The sequence below is a fragment of the Eurypyga helias genome, unplaced genomic scaffold (assembly GCF_000690775.1).
Source record: "Eurypyga helias isolate BGI_N326 unplaced genomic scaffold, ASM69077v1 scaffold21978, whole genome shotgun sequence".
Lineage (NCBI taxonomy): Eukaryota > Metazoa > Chordata > Aves > Eurypygiformes > Eurypygidae > Eurypyga > Eurypyga helias.
The window spans coordinates 13,576-26,606 of NW_010265252.1; the positions used below are offsets into that span (position 1 = coordinate 13,576).

The 13,031-nt window shown below is 45.4% G+C and overlaps 1 protein-coding gene across 1 annotated transcript in view; it reads right to left on the reverse strand.

Annotated features, from left to right (window-relative positions):
• Positions 1 to 2,876: 2,876 nt before the first annotated feature.
• The window catches only part of MTMR8 (myotubularin related protein 8), a gene marked incomplete at its 5' end in the record, with an annotated part of 17,682 nt that continues 7,527 nt past the window's right edge, over positions 2,877 to 13,031 (reverse strand). Inside the window, 8 exons of the mRNA XM_010156675.1 lie at positions 2,877 to 3,161; positions 4,589 to 4,715; positions 5,621 to 5,749; positions 6,375 to 6,575; positions 7,957 to 8,006; positions 9,652 to 9,777; positions 10,824 to 10,933; positions 12,581 to 12,713. Of these exons, the coding sequence (XP_010154977.1) occupies positions 2,877 to 3,161; positions 4,589 to 4,715; positions 5,621 to 5,749; positions 6,375 to 6,575; positions 7,957 to 8,006; positions 9,652 to 9,777; positions 10,824 to 10,933; positions 12,581 to 12,713 (1,161 nt within the window). The remainder of the gene's footprint in view (positions 3,162 to 4,588; positions 4,716 to 5,620; positions 5,750 to 6,374; positions 6,576 to 7,956; positions 8,007 to 9,651; positions 9,778 to 10,823; positions 10,934 to 12,580; positions 12,714 to 13,031) is intronic.

Here is a 13,031-nt window from a genome sequence, read left to right on the forward strand (position 1 = left end):
GTATTTCAAGGTATAAGTCAGCCACTGTTGTGTTACTGGAGTCAAAAGCAGCAAGAACTACGAAAAGCTTACTAATACTTTCAGCGTATGAAGTCGTCTTCTCGTGGTTACATGCACCTGTAGTAGTACTGAAGTCAAGGACTTGTGAGATGTCAGCGGCAGGTGGTAGGGATAAGCCAAGATGCTCACTCTTCTTTCAAGGTAATCTATGGTCATTCCAACATGCAAACATTTACCGAAACCTTCTGCAAAACATTGGTACACAAAGATTAACCAACGGCATGTCTAAATGCTCCAGCAGTCAGTCAGAATTGTCTACAATTCCGCGTCTCTAATTCGAAAAGTAGAGAACATGTTAAAAGAACTGATGATGTCTAGAATAACTGGTCCCAAAAAGTGCCTGTCTTGGTCCCACTTACCATTTCAGAGCACGGGATTTAAGCAGCCGTGCGTACTAGACACTCACTCTTTACCGCCTAGAAAGCAAAGACAGGGCTGAGCTACGGCCCACAGGAAACGGCGTCAAACCGCAGAGTGCTCGTGTGACACCTCCAAGAGTCAAAGGGAAAGAATCTCCCTGGCGCCCTCCAGTGAAAACCTACAGCAGGTTCTGAACCCTGGGTATCCTCAGCGGCCGGATGAAGACTCGGGCGCAAGGAGCACGCAGCTACAGCAAAGAAAAGGCTGGAGGACCACCTAACAATGTTAGGAGCTTGTCAGGTCTCTTTCGGAGCGGAGAGATGCTGCAAGAGCAGATGCTCACCTCGAGATTAACAAGAGATGTGTTCAGAAACGGGCATCCTTCAAAATACAATATGAAGCCGTTGCACCACGCAGCATTTTTATGTACCCACGCAAGATGTTTCTAGCAAATCTGGTTCAATTTTTTTTATGGGCTTAGTTTTTTAAATCCATGGCACATGGTAGTTCTCCCACTCCTACCTCAAACACAGCTGTTTAAAAAAGCTACATAAATCTTACTTCTTTCAGACTGAGAAGCTGGCAACGTTAAAAACAACACTTCCCTTCGCCATTCCAAGCACCGAAGAACCCGTGTCCTCAGGTGTTTCCCTTTCTCCTTGGGTCTTTTGCCATGTTTAATGACACACATATTCTCCTACCCAAAGTGAGACACTTGGGAGGTTTTGGGTTGGTTTTCTTCCTGCTATCTTGAACACTGACACTAAAGCCAGTCAGTTCCCCACAGGCCTCAAGCACAGGAACAACGGCCGCTGCATTCCGCGATGCCGTAACGGAATGCTTCTACTTTTTCTTGTAGACTGGGAGGGCTGATTATATAAACTTTCCAATGAACTGAAAATACTGTCCAAGACAGAAAACCTGATTTTAAGACCTAACAGCAGCATCTCATTTCAACAACGGGATCCAAAAGAAACTGAAAAGCATCTGGAATTAAGCTGCACGAAGGGACTCTGCGCTAGGCACATCTACAGAAGCTGGTCCAGAACGAGTACTGCGGAACGGTTTTCCTGGGCCATCCACTTCTCGGGGGAGACAAGCCTTCGCTTCTTCAAAGACTTCTGTGTAAATGGCACATCCGCCTCCGTTTCAAACCTGCAGCTTTGCACTGGTGTCTCCAGCCGAGATTACTGCGGTTCACAGAAACCACGTGGTGTTAACAAGCCCCGGCGTGAGCCCAGGATGGAGCCACAAGCCAAGATGCCCACTTCTTGTTCCAGCAAGGGGTCACATCCCAATTTGTTCTGTCACCAGCTTCACAAAATTACAGAGTTCACTGCCATGAGACATCGTTCACCTCCCCCCGTCTTGACAGTACAGACAAAACACCTCTAAGGTTCCTGTCATTTCAAAATCCAAGAGAACATTCACTCTCATCACTCGCCATGGGATGTGAAGTAACCACTTTAGGCCCCATTTCAGTAACAGAACACACCTCATCTGCAATTACTGCCTCATCAATGGATGCGAGGAAAGCACATCGATTGCAGCTTAGAACAGTTACTCTCTTGCCTCAATTTAACCAAGGTCATAAAAGAGAGACAAGTTCCATATAAGTTTTTTCCCATCTTTTCTCATTTCTATTCTCTCTCTGTCAGAAATTCATGTGTTATCAGGCTGTCTTGTGGCTTCCTGCACTCTCACAATCAGTAAACGTGGTGCATAAAAGCCTGTTCTTTAGAAGGTTGGCTTAGAAAGAAGGTACTAAACTCAGGGGGTTGGCAAAGATCCTGGAGAAGCCAGCAGCAGGTAAAAACCCTCGTTTACAAATACTGACTACAGAGACAACCAAATACTACACTACACTAATAAAAATAGGACATTGCGTGGCCAGACATTAAAACAGTCTCCGTAAAAAGGCACAGGGGGGATGGGTTTGTTTAACAAATATGCATAGGAAACAAAAAATGAATCCGTTCTGCCACAGGTGAGGTCATTCACAGCTAAGAAAAGCCAGTTTTCTTGTAAGAGGAACTGGATTTTTTACCATTTTAAGATGACCTCGCACCACCACTGAGAATAAAGGGGTTGCAGCTTTCCCACTCCAGCTATGAACACAACTCCCCAGCGCCACGTTAACTGGCCAAGATGTTTCAGCTTGAGACACCAGTACTGGCGGGCAGTCAAAGGTCCGACACACATCGCGTTGCCGCTGAAACCAAGGTTTATGCAAACTCAAGGTGGCCTTCTCAGCAGCTCCGTCCGCGTCTGCGGCGTTCCAGCTGCGAACTGAACCCAAGGCAGACCGACGTTGCGGCAGCGAGCACAGCTCCCTGCGGACACACGTACCCCCGCTCGGCTGTGAGCGGCCAGGGGGTCTGCACCCGCGGGGGGGCACAGCTCCCTTACGCCTCACCACAAGCGCCCGCTTCATCGCTGGCAGTTCTCAGAGCTGGTCAGAGGTGCTGCGGCTTTCCATCCTTCGCTTCGGAGACTACCGCGTCAGCCGTGTCGTGAAGGTGACGGAGGTCCGGGTGATGAGACAGGTTCTCCTTGCGCTTTTGGTCCGCGGCCGACGCAGCGTCTGTATCCCCCGCTGCGGTGCCGTTGCTCAGCACCAGAAGTTGTTCCCCTTCGTAATCCTGAGGAGTGTTGAGCACGGGTGTTTTCGAAGCAGCACGTCCTGCCTTGGATAAGGAGCAAGCTTCACTGGGCAATGCACCGTCAAGGAAAGGAAGTTTCTACACAAATAAACAGACATTAAGAAAATCAATGAAAGCATTATTCCCAGATGTCAGGGATATACAAAAACCCACTGTCAACATCATAGTGCTGTGTCGGTGCCTCTTTTTCACCTCTCTACTCCAGCATTAGAGCACGTGGGCGTAGAGCCTCAACATCCAATACAAACATCGTTGTTCAATTAACACCAAAGTTTTCAGCGTTCACATCAACCCAGTCAAGGACACCAACAGGTCTTCTCGTGGGTGTATTTGCAGACGAGACTCCCACTACCGTGTTTTTAGCCGTTGTAGATGTGTGCATGGTTTTTCTTTTTCTCAATATGTGCAGAAAGGACACTGCACATGAAGCCCTGAGCACAAAGAAAAGCCACACTGCTGCTTTCAGGCAGCTGTACAGGACTGTGGTGGGCTGACCCTGGCTGGATGCTCCATCCCCTCGGCCCCAGCAGGGTAACAAAAAGCTCATGGGTCAAGATAAGGACAAAGGACAGGGAGAGATCACTCAGCAATTATTGACACGGGTAAAACAGACTCCACTTGGGGAAATTAATCTATTACCAATCAGATCTGAGTAGGATAATGAGAAAATAAACCCCTAAATCTTAAAAACTTTCCTCTCCACCTTCCCTTTCTTCCTGCGCTCGGCTTTGCTCCCCAGTTCTCCACACCCAGCAGTGCAGGGGGAGGGGGAATGGGGTCAGTCCATCACACGGTGTCTCTGCTGCTCCCTCCGCCTCAGGGGAAGGATCCTCACACTCTGTCCCTGCTCCAGCGTGGAGTCCCTCCCATGGGGTGCAGTCCTTCGGGACTTACTCTGGACACAGGGTCTCTGCCCTCCAGCACCACAGAACACAAGTGCTAAATGTGCACGACTCGCCGCCGGGTTTCAGCAAAGCACATCAAATCCCAGGGAGCCACTTGGGGAGGATAATTCAGTCTACACAATCCAGTCACATTTGGGCCACTGCATGAAAGCCAACGTAAGTAACTCAACTGTTTTAATACTTGGTTGCCCACCAGTTTTTCCAGTGTGTCTTGTGAAGGCAGGAAAGAAAAAGTGGGGGTGAGCTGAAAATGAGAATATTTTTCTATATTCATATTAATTAGTAGTGGGGAGGTAAAAGCCGGCCCATTCTTTTCTTCCCTTCCGTGAAGTTTGCTGCTAGTGGAGTTGAAACCCAGATGTTCTTTTAACATCTGCTTTGTTTAGACAACTAGAACTTCATGAGCCTGCAACAGAACTCGACCAAACCTATCTTTTACCCCAAATTCTCATTTTCTAGATAAGAAAACCTATTTATCACAGCATTTGGCCCAGCTCTGCCCAGCATGTTGGAACAGCTGTGCAATGCCAGCGTTCATTCCCAGTTATATCTGACAAAAACATCATGTGATGTCAAATATGACTAAGATCCAGGACTCACATTTTCCAGTTCAGATGCACTGTCCTCCAGTTTCATCTTTTGGCTCAGGCAGCTTAGCAGATGATCCAGCACGCACTGCTTTGGATGCATTCCTTTGTCAAAGCGATTGTACATCCCACACCAAAACCTCAAGAACAGGGCAAGAAAGGAGAATTAGGTGGCCAATTGGACACCACCAGCCAGCAAAGCGATGCTCTTTAAGACACATCTTCAATAAATTGAGATCAGTAATTGATTTTTAAAAGCTGCCACAGCCTTGGATTATAAAATTTGGTATCAGCGGGTAGATTCTCATAAAGTTCAACAAAACTGAGGATTTAAGTACTCCTGCCTGACGATCCGTATGCGCTGGCAGCAGGCGTTAGCGTCAGAGGAAAATACACTCTCTTCCATAGCGGCCTCACTGGCGGCCTGGGCAGCTCACCCTTCTATTAAAACCCTTTGCCAGCCAGTAGCCCCAGACAGCACTTTCAAACACATCTGCATCCCCTCCTCTCTCAGCAGGGAACAGGAGCGAGCCAGAAACAAAGCAAAACCAAACTCGTCAGCTCTAACACCCTGGGTAAGCAAAAAGACATGGCAGCAAGGAAACCCTTCTTGGGAAAACCAGCCTGACCACGTAGCCTGGGTGTGCCTGGGCACTGGAATTCCTGTCTGAAAGGTGTCCTTAATAAATATTAAAAAGGGGGAAAGGAGGAACTTTAACAATTGCCTACCCTATTATGTAAATTGGACAGAGCAAGCAGTCAGAGTGTGTGTGAGTGGGTCTACCAACACTGCTCAAGCTCTTCTTTTCCCTGCCTTTCCCCACCCTCCTTCTCAACACCAAAACACCCCATATTATATTAAATTACTGCACCTGCACTTATTTAGGATTTACCTGTGCTCTGCTACTCTCAGTGTATGGATGAGGAGTGGAGGGGAAAGGTAAACCAAAGCATGCTAATCAGTGACAATTTATTTTATTAGATCTGAATTACCAATCTCCACTACCATGAAAGAAAGATCCCCCTTCTTACACAAGCAACTTACTGGAAACTGAAAGGTAGCGTGTTTGGTTGAAGCTCTTTGTAAGCTGTAAATCCTCTGTACAAAGGATTTCGCAATTCCTGCTTCTTCTGTAAGAGGAAAGGCCACAGAGAATGGGTCTTCTCAAAGATTCTGTCAATTACAAACAACATCTTTTAAATCACTAGGAAAGAACCAGGATAAGTGGGTTAACAATGCTAGCTGTTCTCAGCAGAACCAGATTAAGGGAGCCAGGAATTATTTTTACACAGAATCTGACTAATTTCATAAACACAAGCTCCATCACTGAGGAATCTTTGGACATCAGGAAGGAATTCTTCCCGGAGAGGGTGGGGAGGCACTGGGACAGGTTGCCCAGAGAAGCTGTGGATGCCCCATCCCTGGAAGTGTCCAGGGCCAGGCTGGATGAGGCTTGGAGCAACCTGGTCTAGTGGGAGGTGTCCCTGGCCATGGGAATGGGGGGGCTTTAACGTCCCTTCAACTCAAACCATTCTGTGATTCTATGACATAGAATGGACAGTATCCAGTCCAAAGGGGTCTCTACAAGTTATTGCTGTGGTCCAAATTGAAACATCTGTCTCTGGGGACATAATTAATCTTAATTTTCTTTTCACACCATAGAACACAAGCACCAATCAAGCCAATGTTGCCCTTCTCCAAGCCGCAGTTACATTAAAAACACACAAACCAACACAACCTGCCCTTCTGACATTTCAAGTGACTTCTGGACTGTTGGCTCTATAAGCTACCAACTCACTTCAGATCCTCACGCTCCTTATGACAGGTCCCAAGGAAGTTGCCAAACTGGCAGGAGTAGACGTGGTCATGGATTTCAAGAAGGAAACGCTCGCTGAACTCAAACGCGCAGGGGAACTGCTGCATGAGCTGCCAGACACATTCAACGAACTGAGTGAAGACAGGGGAAACTTCTTTAGGGTCGCCATCCAAATGGCCACACCTAGAGAGACGCGAACAAAACAGGGTTAAATCCAGTGTCATCCAACAGAGAAAGAATCTCCTCGTGATTAAACAACTGGGAAGTTTTCCTCGCTACCAGAATAAGAAATTATTCTGCAGTGTCAGAAAAAAACACCATGTGTTTTATCTTACAGCAACAGTACGTTAAGGTGTGCCACCCCAGCGCAGAACAGCCTGATTTTGCTTCATGCAGACACCAAGAATGAAATCCTGGTAGGGGATTACTCAAAAAGAAAAAGCTCAAACAAAGAAAATCCCAAAAGAACATGCCAAAAATATTCTTAGAGCTTCACATGAAGTTCAGAAAACCCTACCAGTTCTGCAAAACTCTAGCCAGAGATCTATGGTGTTTGTTACAATCCACCACAAAATAAACACAACCAGAAAAGGAATGCCAGCGTTTTTGGAAAGTTGCCAGCACTATAGTACTGTAATGACTGTTCTTTCTTATGAGAAAAATCCCTGGGCAGACTCCTCCTTTCCTAGGAAGGGGCATAACCTGGGAATCCCCAGAAAGGAACAAGGCATCCCCAAACTGAAGGGAAAAATGAAGTGAGATTTTCTTATGACACATCTGGCTGATCAAATCCCAGTTCCTGGATCTGTGATTCCCACCACACCACCCTAAGCAGCATCATAAAGAACTGATTTCCCTCAGAACCCTAAAGCATCTGCCACCACTACCAAAGGAAGGATTTCGTGTAGTGGAATAAAAGTTCATATTCTCAGTCAATGCTGAAATTCCTGACTCAAGGACTGTTGTATCCAAGCTAACAACCCTGAATAGACCAGTCCCTTCCCTCCTCCTGTCTTTGGGAACACCTCGGTTTCTGACTTCTATAGGGTAAGTAGGACAAGAATACAGGGCAACAGCCCTATGAGATTCAGGCTATCAATTACAGCAATCACAGCATTTTTACCTGCCTACTGAAAGGTCAGTTTGGGTTTTAGCACCATGTTGGTCTCAAGTTTATGCTTTGAATTTGATAAAAGTCCTGAATAGCATTAGCTGAGATTTTCTTCCAGCAGATGACTGCAGAAGAATTAACATTTCTCACCAGAACATTAGCACTCCGCAGATAATACCGATGGGATTTCAGAGGCAGGAAAACACTCAGAATTCAAACAACTTGTTCAAGTCTGTATGATTTTGTAAGTAATTTAAAAAAACCCTGGTAAAGCCACAACCTCAGCAGGTACAGGCTTTATGTCACCAGGTCCAGTATCTTCCAAATCTTCACTCCTCTATCCTGGATCTTCATTAACTGCTCGTGGGAGTACGTGAACCTGAAAACACTACCTTTGCTTCACAGGAGAGCCTTCACCCGGTCACTACTACCACGGTAACGGGCTCTACTTACCTGTGTGAGAATTTGTGGCCCATTGCAATCCACTCCTTTTCTATCAGAACCTTCAGATTCAAAACAGAGGTGAAAAGAGCATTACTTTGTTTAGAGAAAGCAAAATGAAGCCTTCGCTATTAAACTCTACGAAAAGCTTACAACCAATGCTCCCTGCTGACCCTACCGTTACGAGCGTACCTACAGAAGTCAACGAAAACGGTGACAATGATCTATAGAAGGGTTATCCACTGTTACCCGCATGATGCCACTGCTGGATTCAGCAGTTAATTCAAGCAAGTCTAGTACTCTTTTGAGGGAGTTTCTATGCTGTTAAAATCATAATGCATAAACACACTGCGCTGGAAGAATTAACAGCGTAACATTACGCTACGTAGTATTTTATTTGTAAAAAGGTATCGTGATAACTCAAAATAAATCAGCAACAGGAATCCAGCAAGTGTTGCCCAGATGAACAGGAAGGTAAGGAGCACAGCTGTGTACTGAGAGCTCAGGATCGGGTCAGGAAAGCTGTATGGTCTCTTTTCTCCTAAACAGAGCAACTGTGCCATATATAAGAAAATAACATGGAAGCAGTATTTTCCTTAAACATTTATGTCTCCTAAGGACCTGAACAACTGATGCTGAATCCATTTGTACCTGCCTTGACAGATTATATCATCAATTCCTGATACCATCACCCAGAGACTTAAAGAACTAAAGGAAGGCAGAAATCCGCAGCAGAGTTCTTTGAAAAGTTAAGTTGCTTTTTGAATTTTTCCACACATTTAAGAACAAACACTGTCACAGGATTTGTGCATCCAAACTGTCTGCCCAAAGAACAGACAACCATTTGGCTGGTTTAGTTACTGCTCCTGTTCCTAACCAGTGTCACGTTTCTTAGCTCACACGGAATTGGCCTGAGTGCAGCCAAAGCCAATGTTTCACGCTCTGATGTAATTTTAGCTGTTAGGATATTGCAGTATAACCCAGAAGTAAAGGGAAAAAGTAGTAATAAAAATAGCATGGAATGCAAGGAAATAGTCCTAGTAGTGCAACGCACCGGGAGAGGCAAAACACACACTGTCCTGATTTTGGGGTTTCTTTTAAGGAACTCTTCAGAGAAAGAGCAGCCGTCTGTCTTTTGAGGTTTTAATGAAAGGAGATGAATGAAAAGATATCACGGATCACACTGTATTTATGCAGTTATGGCTTCAAGTAAGAAAACACCTGCAGTAGAAGCCAAGGGTCAAATTAACGGCTTTAAAAAAGGTCCTATTTGATGCACAGGTTTTGTGACATACAGGTTACACACTGCCCTGTGCCCAAGAATGAGTTCACCCAATTTTAAATCCTAGCAGATAAGAGACCATTCACTGTAACAGTCTGAAATGACAAGCTGCTTCAGCACTCGTTTGGGGACTGCTGCCAGAGCGACATCCCTCGCTCACTCAGCTCTTGCTGAACAGCTCGTTAGTGTCTCTCACGTGGACATTCAAGGAAATAAAGATTTGGGAACTGTAAATCAACTGCTGCCGGTTTGTGCCCATGCTGCTCAGAGCAATTAAAGCTTATTTATAGGATAGGAGCTGGTTTTATATAGGTCACCTACTGCTTGTTCCAGGAAATGGACTGAAACATTTAATTAGGGCCTGTTTACAGTTCAAATCCAGGAAGCACTTTTTTTTTTTTAAATTCCAACATTTGTGTTCTTACCATGAAGCCTTTGAAAGTCCTGTAAAACGGATCCAAGAGGAGGCTAGCCAGGGAGCAGACCTGCGCCGTGCGATCCCACCCATCGGAGCAGTGGACTAACACGCTAGCCTTTTCGTCTTTCACGGCCTGTGAAGGAGAGACCAGAGAGAGCAGTTCCCGGAATTAATTGCTATCCCTTCATCTGCCTGACTGGCCTAAAACCCAAGAGGAAAACTTGTCCTTTCTCACCGGGGCCACGGAAATGTGCCATTCCTAGGCACACAGCCATCAATCCACAGGAAACCCCAACTGGAAGAAAACGCTCTAGCATGCCCTTTCAGCAACACAGACTGTCAAGGAACGAAGACCCTCAGATCTCAAAATGCTCAGTCTTCTTAAAGGCCAAACATTCTCACTCCCCTCCTCTGAGGAGAAACTTGGTGGGTGAGTAAAAAATAATTGGACACAGGGAGACTAAGGAACTTCAAGAAAAATTAGAAGAGCTCATCCCAACTTCCTCCCCTATGGATCACCTTCTCCCCCTTGTGCCAGTGGCACAAGAGAAACACAAAATAGCTTCCTGCTTGCGACACGGGGGAATCGTACGAGGGGAAAGACAGCATTTACACAAGGTCACTACTCTTGCAACATGCTGCCAGCCTGCCCTTTACTACCCCGACGAGCTGCGTGAGGGAAGCTTAGTGGCTTCCCTCCTTTTGCCACGAGCTCGGCGGAAACGAGGACTGCACTGACTAAGGAAAGTTAGCAGTGCCCGCATCACACAGACCTGGGAGAAAATAAACTGGTGTAAACACTCCCTCATTACAGTGGAGCACTTTGACAACTAATGAGCACAAGGGTAAGAGCTGTTTGCACTCCTAAATATGCGTTATATAGAGACATGTATAAGGGTCATTTGTTCCCATTCTGCGAATTTATTCATTTCAAGTCAGTTCTGACAAAGCCCAGGTAACTGTCCCAGCCCCTCCGGCATTATTTAGTCACAGGAAGCGCCTAGGAGCCAGCTGGGTCTCCCACTTCATGTTCTCCAACCGCAGGCTTGGTTCTGAGAGCTGAGGCTAACCTGAATAACAATGTTTTCCCACCTTCTCTCCAGAGAACACATCCCGGCCTTGGAGCAGTCCCTACCAGACAAGTACATATTTTTTAATTCACCTGCAGGTTGGTTCTACCTTGGCAAGAAAGACACCTGCATCCATCACAGCCTTAATGTGCCGTAACCAGCCTGAGTTCTCCAGCCCAGTGAGGAAATCACTCATTGAGGGGGACTTCATTTCACAGACTAGGAACACAAACAAAGGAATTAGCTGACACTCCATTAACAGCATTTCTTTTTCCCCGCCTCCTCATTATCTCTTCACAGCACCAGAGCTTGGGATATCCTAAAAGCTAACATTTCCATATACATAAATACATAAACCAGTAATTTTTAGCTGTAAGAGAACTTGAGCATCTGAAAGTATCCTCCTCTTTTTTTTAAATGGTAGCCCATTATTTTTTCAGCTCCGTTCTTTCCCCACCAAAAAGCATTTAGTGATCTGTCACCTCAACATCACACACACCCCTAACAACCACTAAAATGCACCACAAAGATCTGAAGAATGGAGAATTTTAATTTAGAGAAAGAAATAACACTCTAACCTTGAAGGCCACTCAGATGTTACACTGAAACCCAGCATAGAAAATGCTCATAGTAATACAGTCCGTGAGCACCAGCGAGAGCGATTTTATCACTGTCCAAGAAGAATATGGGCGTAAACAAGTATTTATACTGCCTCTTCTTCCACCACAAAATAAATCTGCCAGGAATAGGCAATTGGGGACTTATGATCAGACCAATCTCCTGCTCGTGTGAATAGCCTCATTTTTCTCAGGGGTCACGAAGGCTCCTGCAGTGCCACCTGGCCAGGCAATTGGCAGCATCAATTATTCAACTATTTTGAAGCAAGATGACCATTACGCTGGTTACTAAAATATTAAACTCAGATTCTGAATGACAGCACTTGTATTACCTTTTAGAAAACTAAGGAGAGGGGCCAAATGGAATGATTTGCAGCCTCCACTCTGCCCGGCTCTGCAGCCTTTGTCAGCAGGAGGATGGTAACGGGGCTGGAAACCAGCCGGCAGAGTGTTGCTTTGGCCCAAATTACGCCATCGCCTTCGACAGCTTCTCCACAGTTACGTAACTGAAAACACGGGCCCAATTCACCTCGATCTCCAATGGCTCAGGTAAGCTTTCCTTCTACTCTGCTTTGCATTTTTTCCCCCAAGATCAAAATCTCAGAGAGTTGCTTAAGTAGCAGAGCTACTCTGCATTTTAATATATTTTAACATATTAAACCATTAGTTTAATAAATATTTAATGTATTAAATTCAAGTTCAGTTAAAGTAATCAGAAATAAATGAAAAATAAGAACTATAAATTTAGGAGATTAAAGTATTTTGAAATAAAATTTGGGCGTGATCCTCCAATCAGAAACACTGTTCAACACTGAAATACTCAAAACTAAACACAGCAAAGCCCAGAGAAGTATTTCCTCAACCACCCACAGTAGTTTCCTTTCAATATTTCACAAAATAACCATGAGATTATCAACGGTACAATGTAATACCAAGAAATTCACATTTTATCTAACTAGCAGAGTTAAGGAATGTTGTTTGTACTAGTTGCTATTTTTGAACCACTACAAAACTAAGCACAAGAATGAACAAGATGTTGTATTTATTAAGGCCAAGTGTTTTAAAAACATGAATACTGTCAGCCGCTTCACTATGGCAAAGTCAGGCACCGCCTTCGCTGATCCGCTCCCACCACGGCACCGCAGGCCACACGCACCGCAGCACGCAGGATTGATAGGTTCAGGGAAAGGATCTGGCCAGAAGCAGCCAAGGGTACTGCAGACCAGCCACTCGCACAGGCCGCACCTACCTTCCAGGAGCTTCTGCAAGCTGTTCCGCATCACGTGGATGTTCTCTATGCCAATGAATTTAAAGCGAATGTTGTCATAATTATCTTCGTTCTCATAACCCTTCCCAGCAGCTCGGTTGGCCATGGCATTTAACTGTCAGATTCAAGGGAACGGGAGCAGGAGGGAAAAGAAAGAGACAATTACAACAAACAACACGCAGGAATAAGTGAGTCTGTTTTGCAAGTCCTTCCTGTTTTAAAATCTCCCAGAAAATATACTGAGCAGAGTCGTTCCTCAGCCATACTTCCCCACCTCCCAGACACTACTTCCAGCAGTTCCACTAAGATTATGCCAGTGTCTCCAGTCCATCAGTCATATGCAAAGACTCATTAAGACCCTGGAGAGAATTCCTTAGGGTAGGCAGTATCAAAACCGTGCCCAATTTCAGAATACTGCTGCCATCAGAACAGG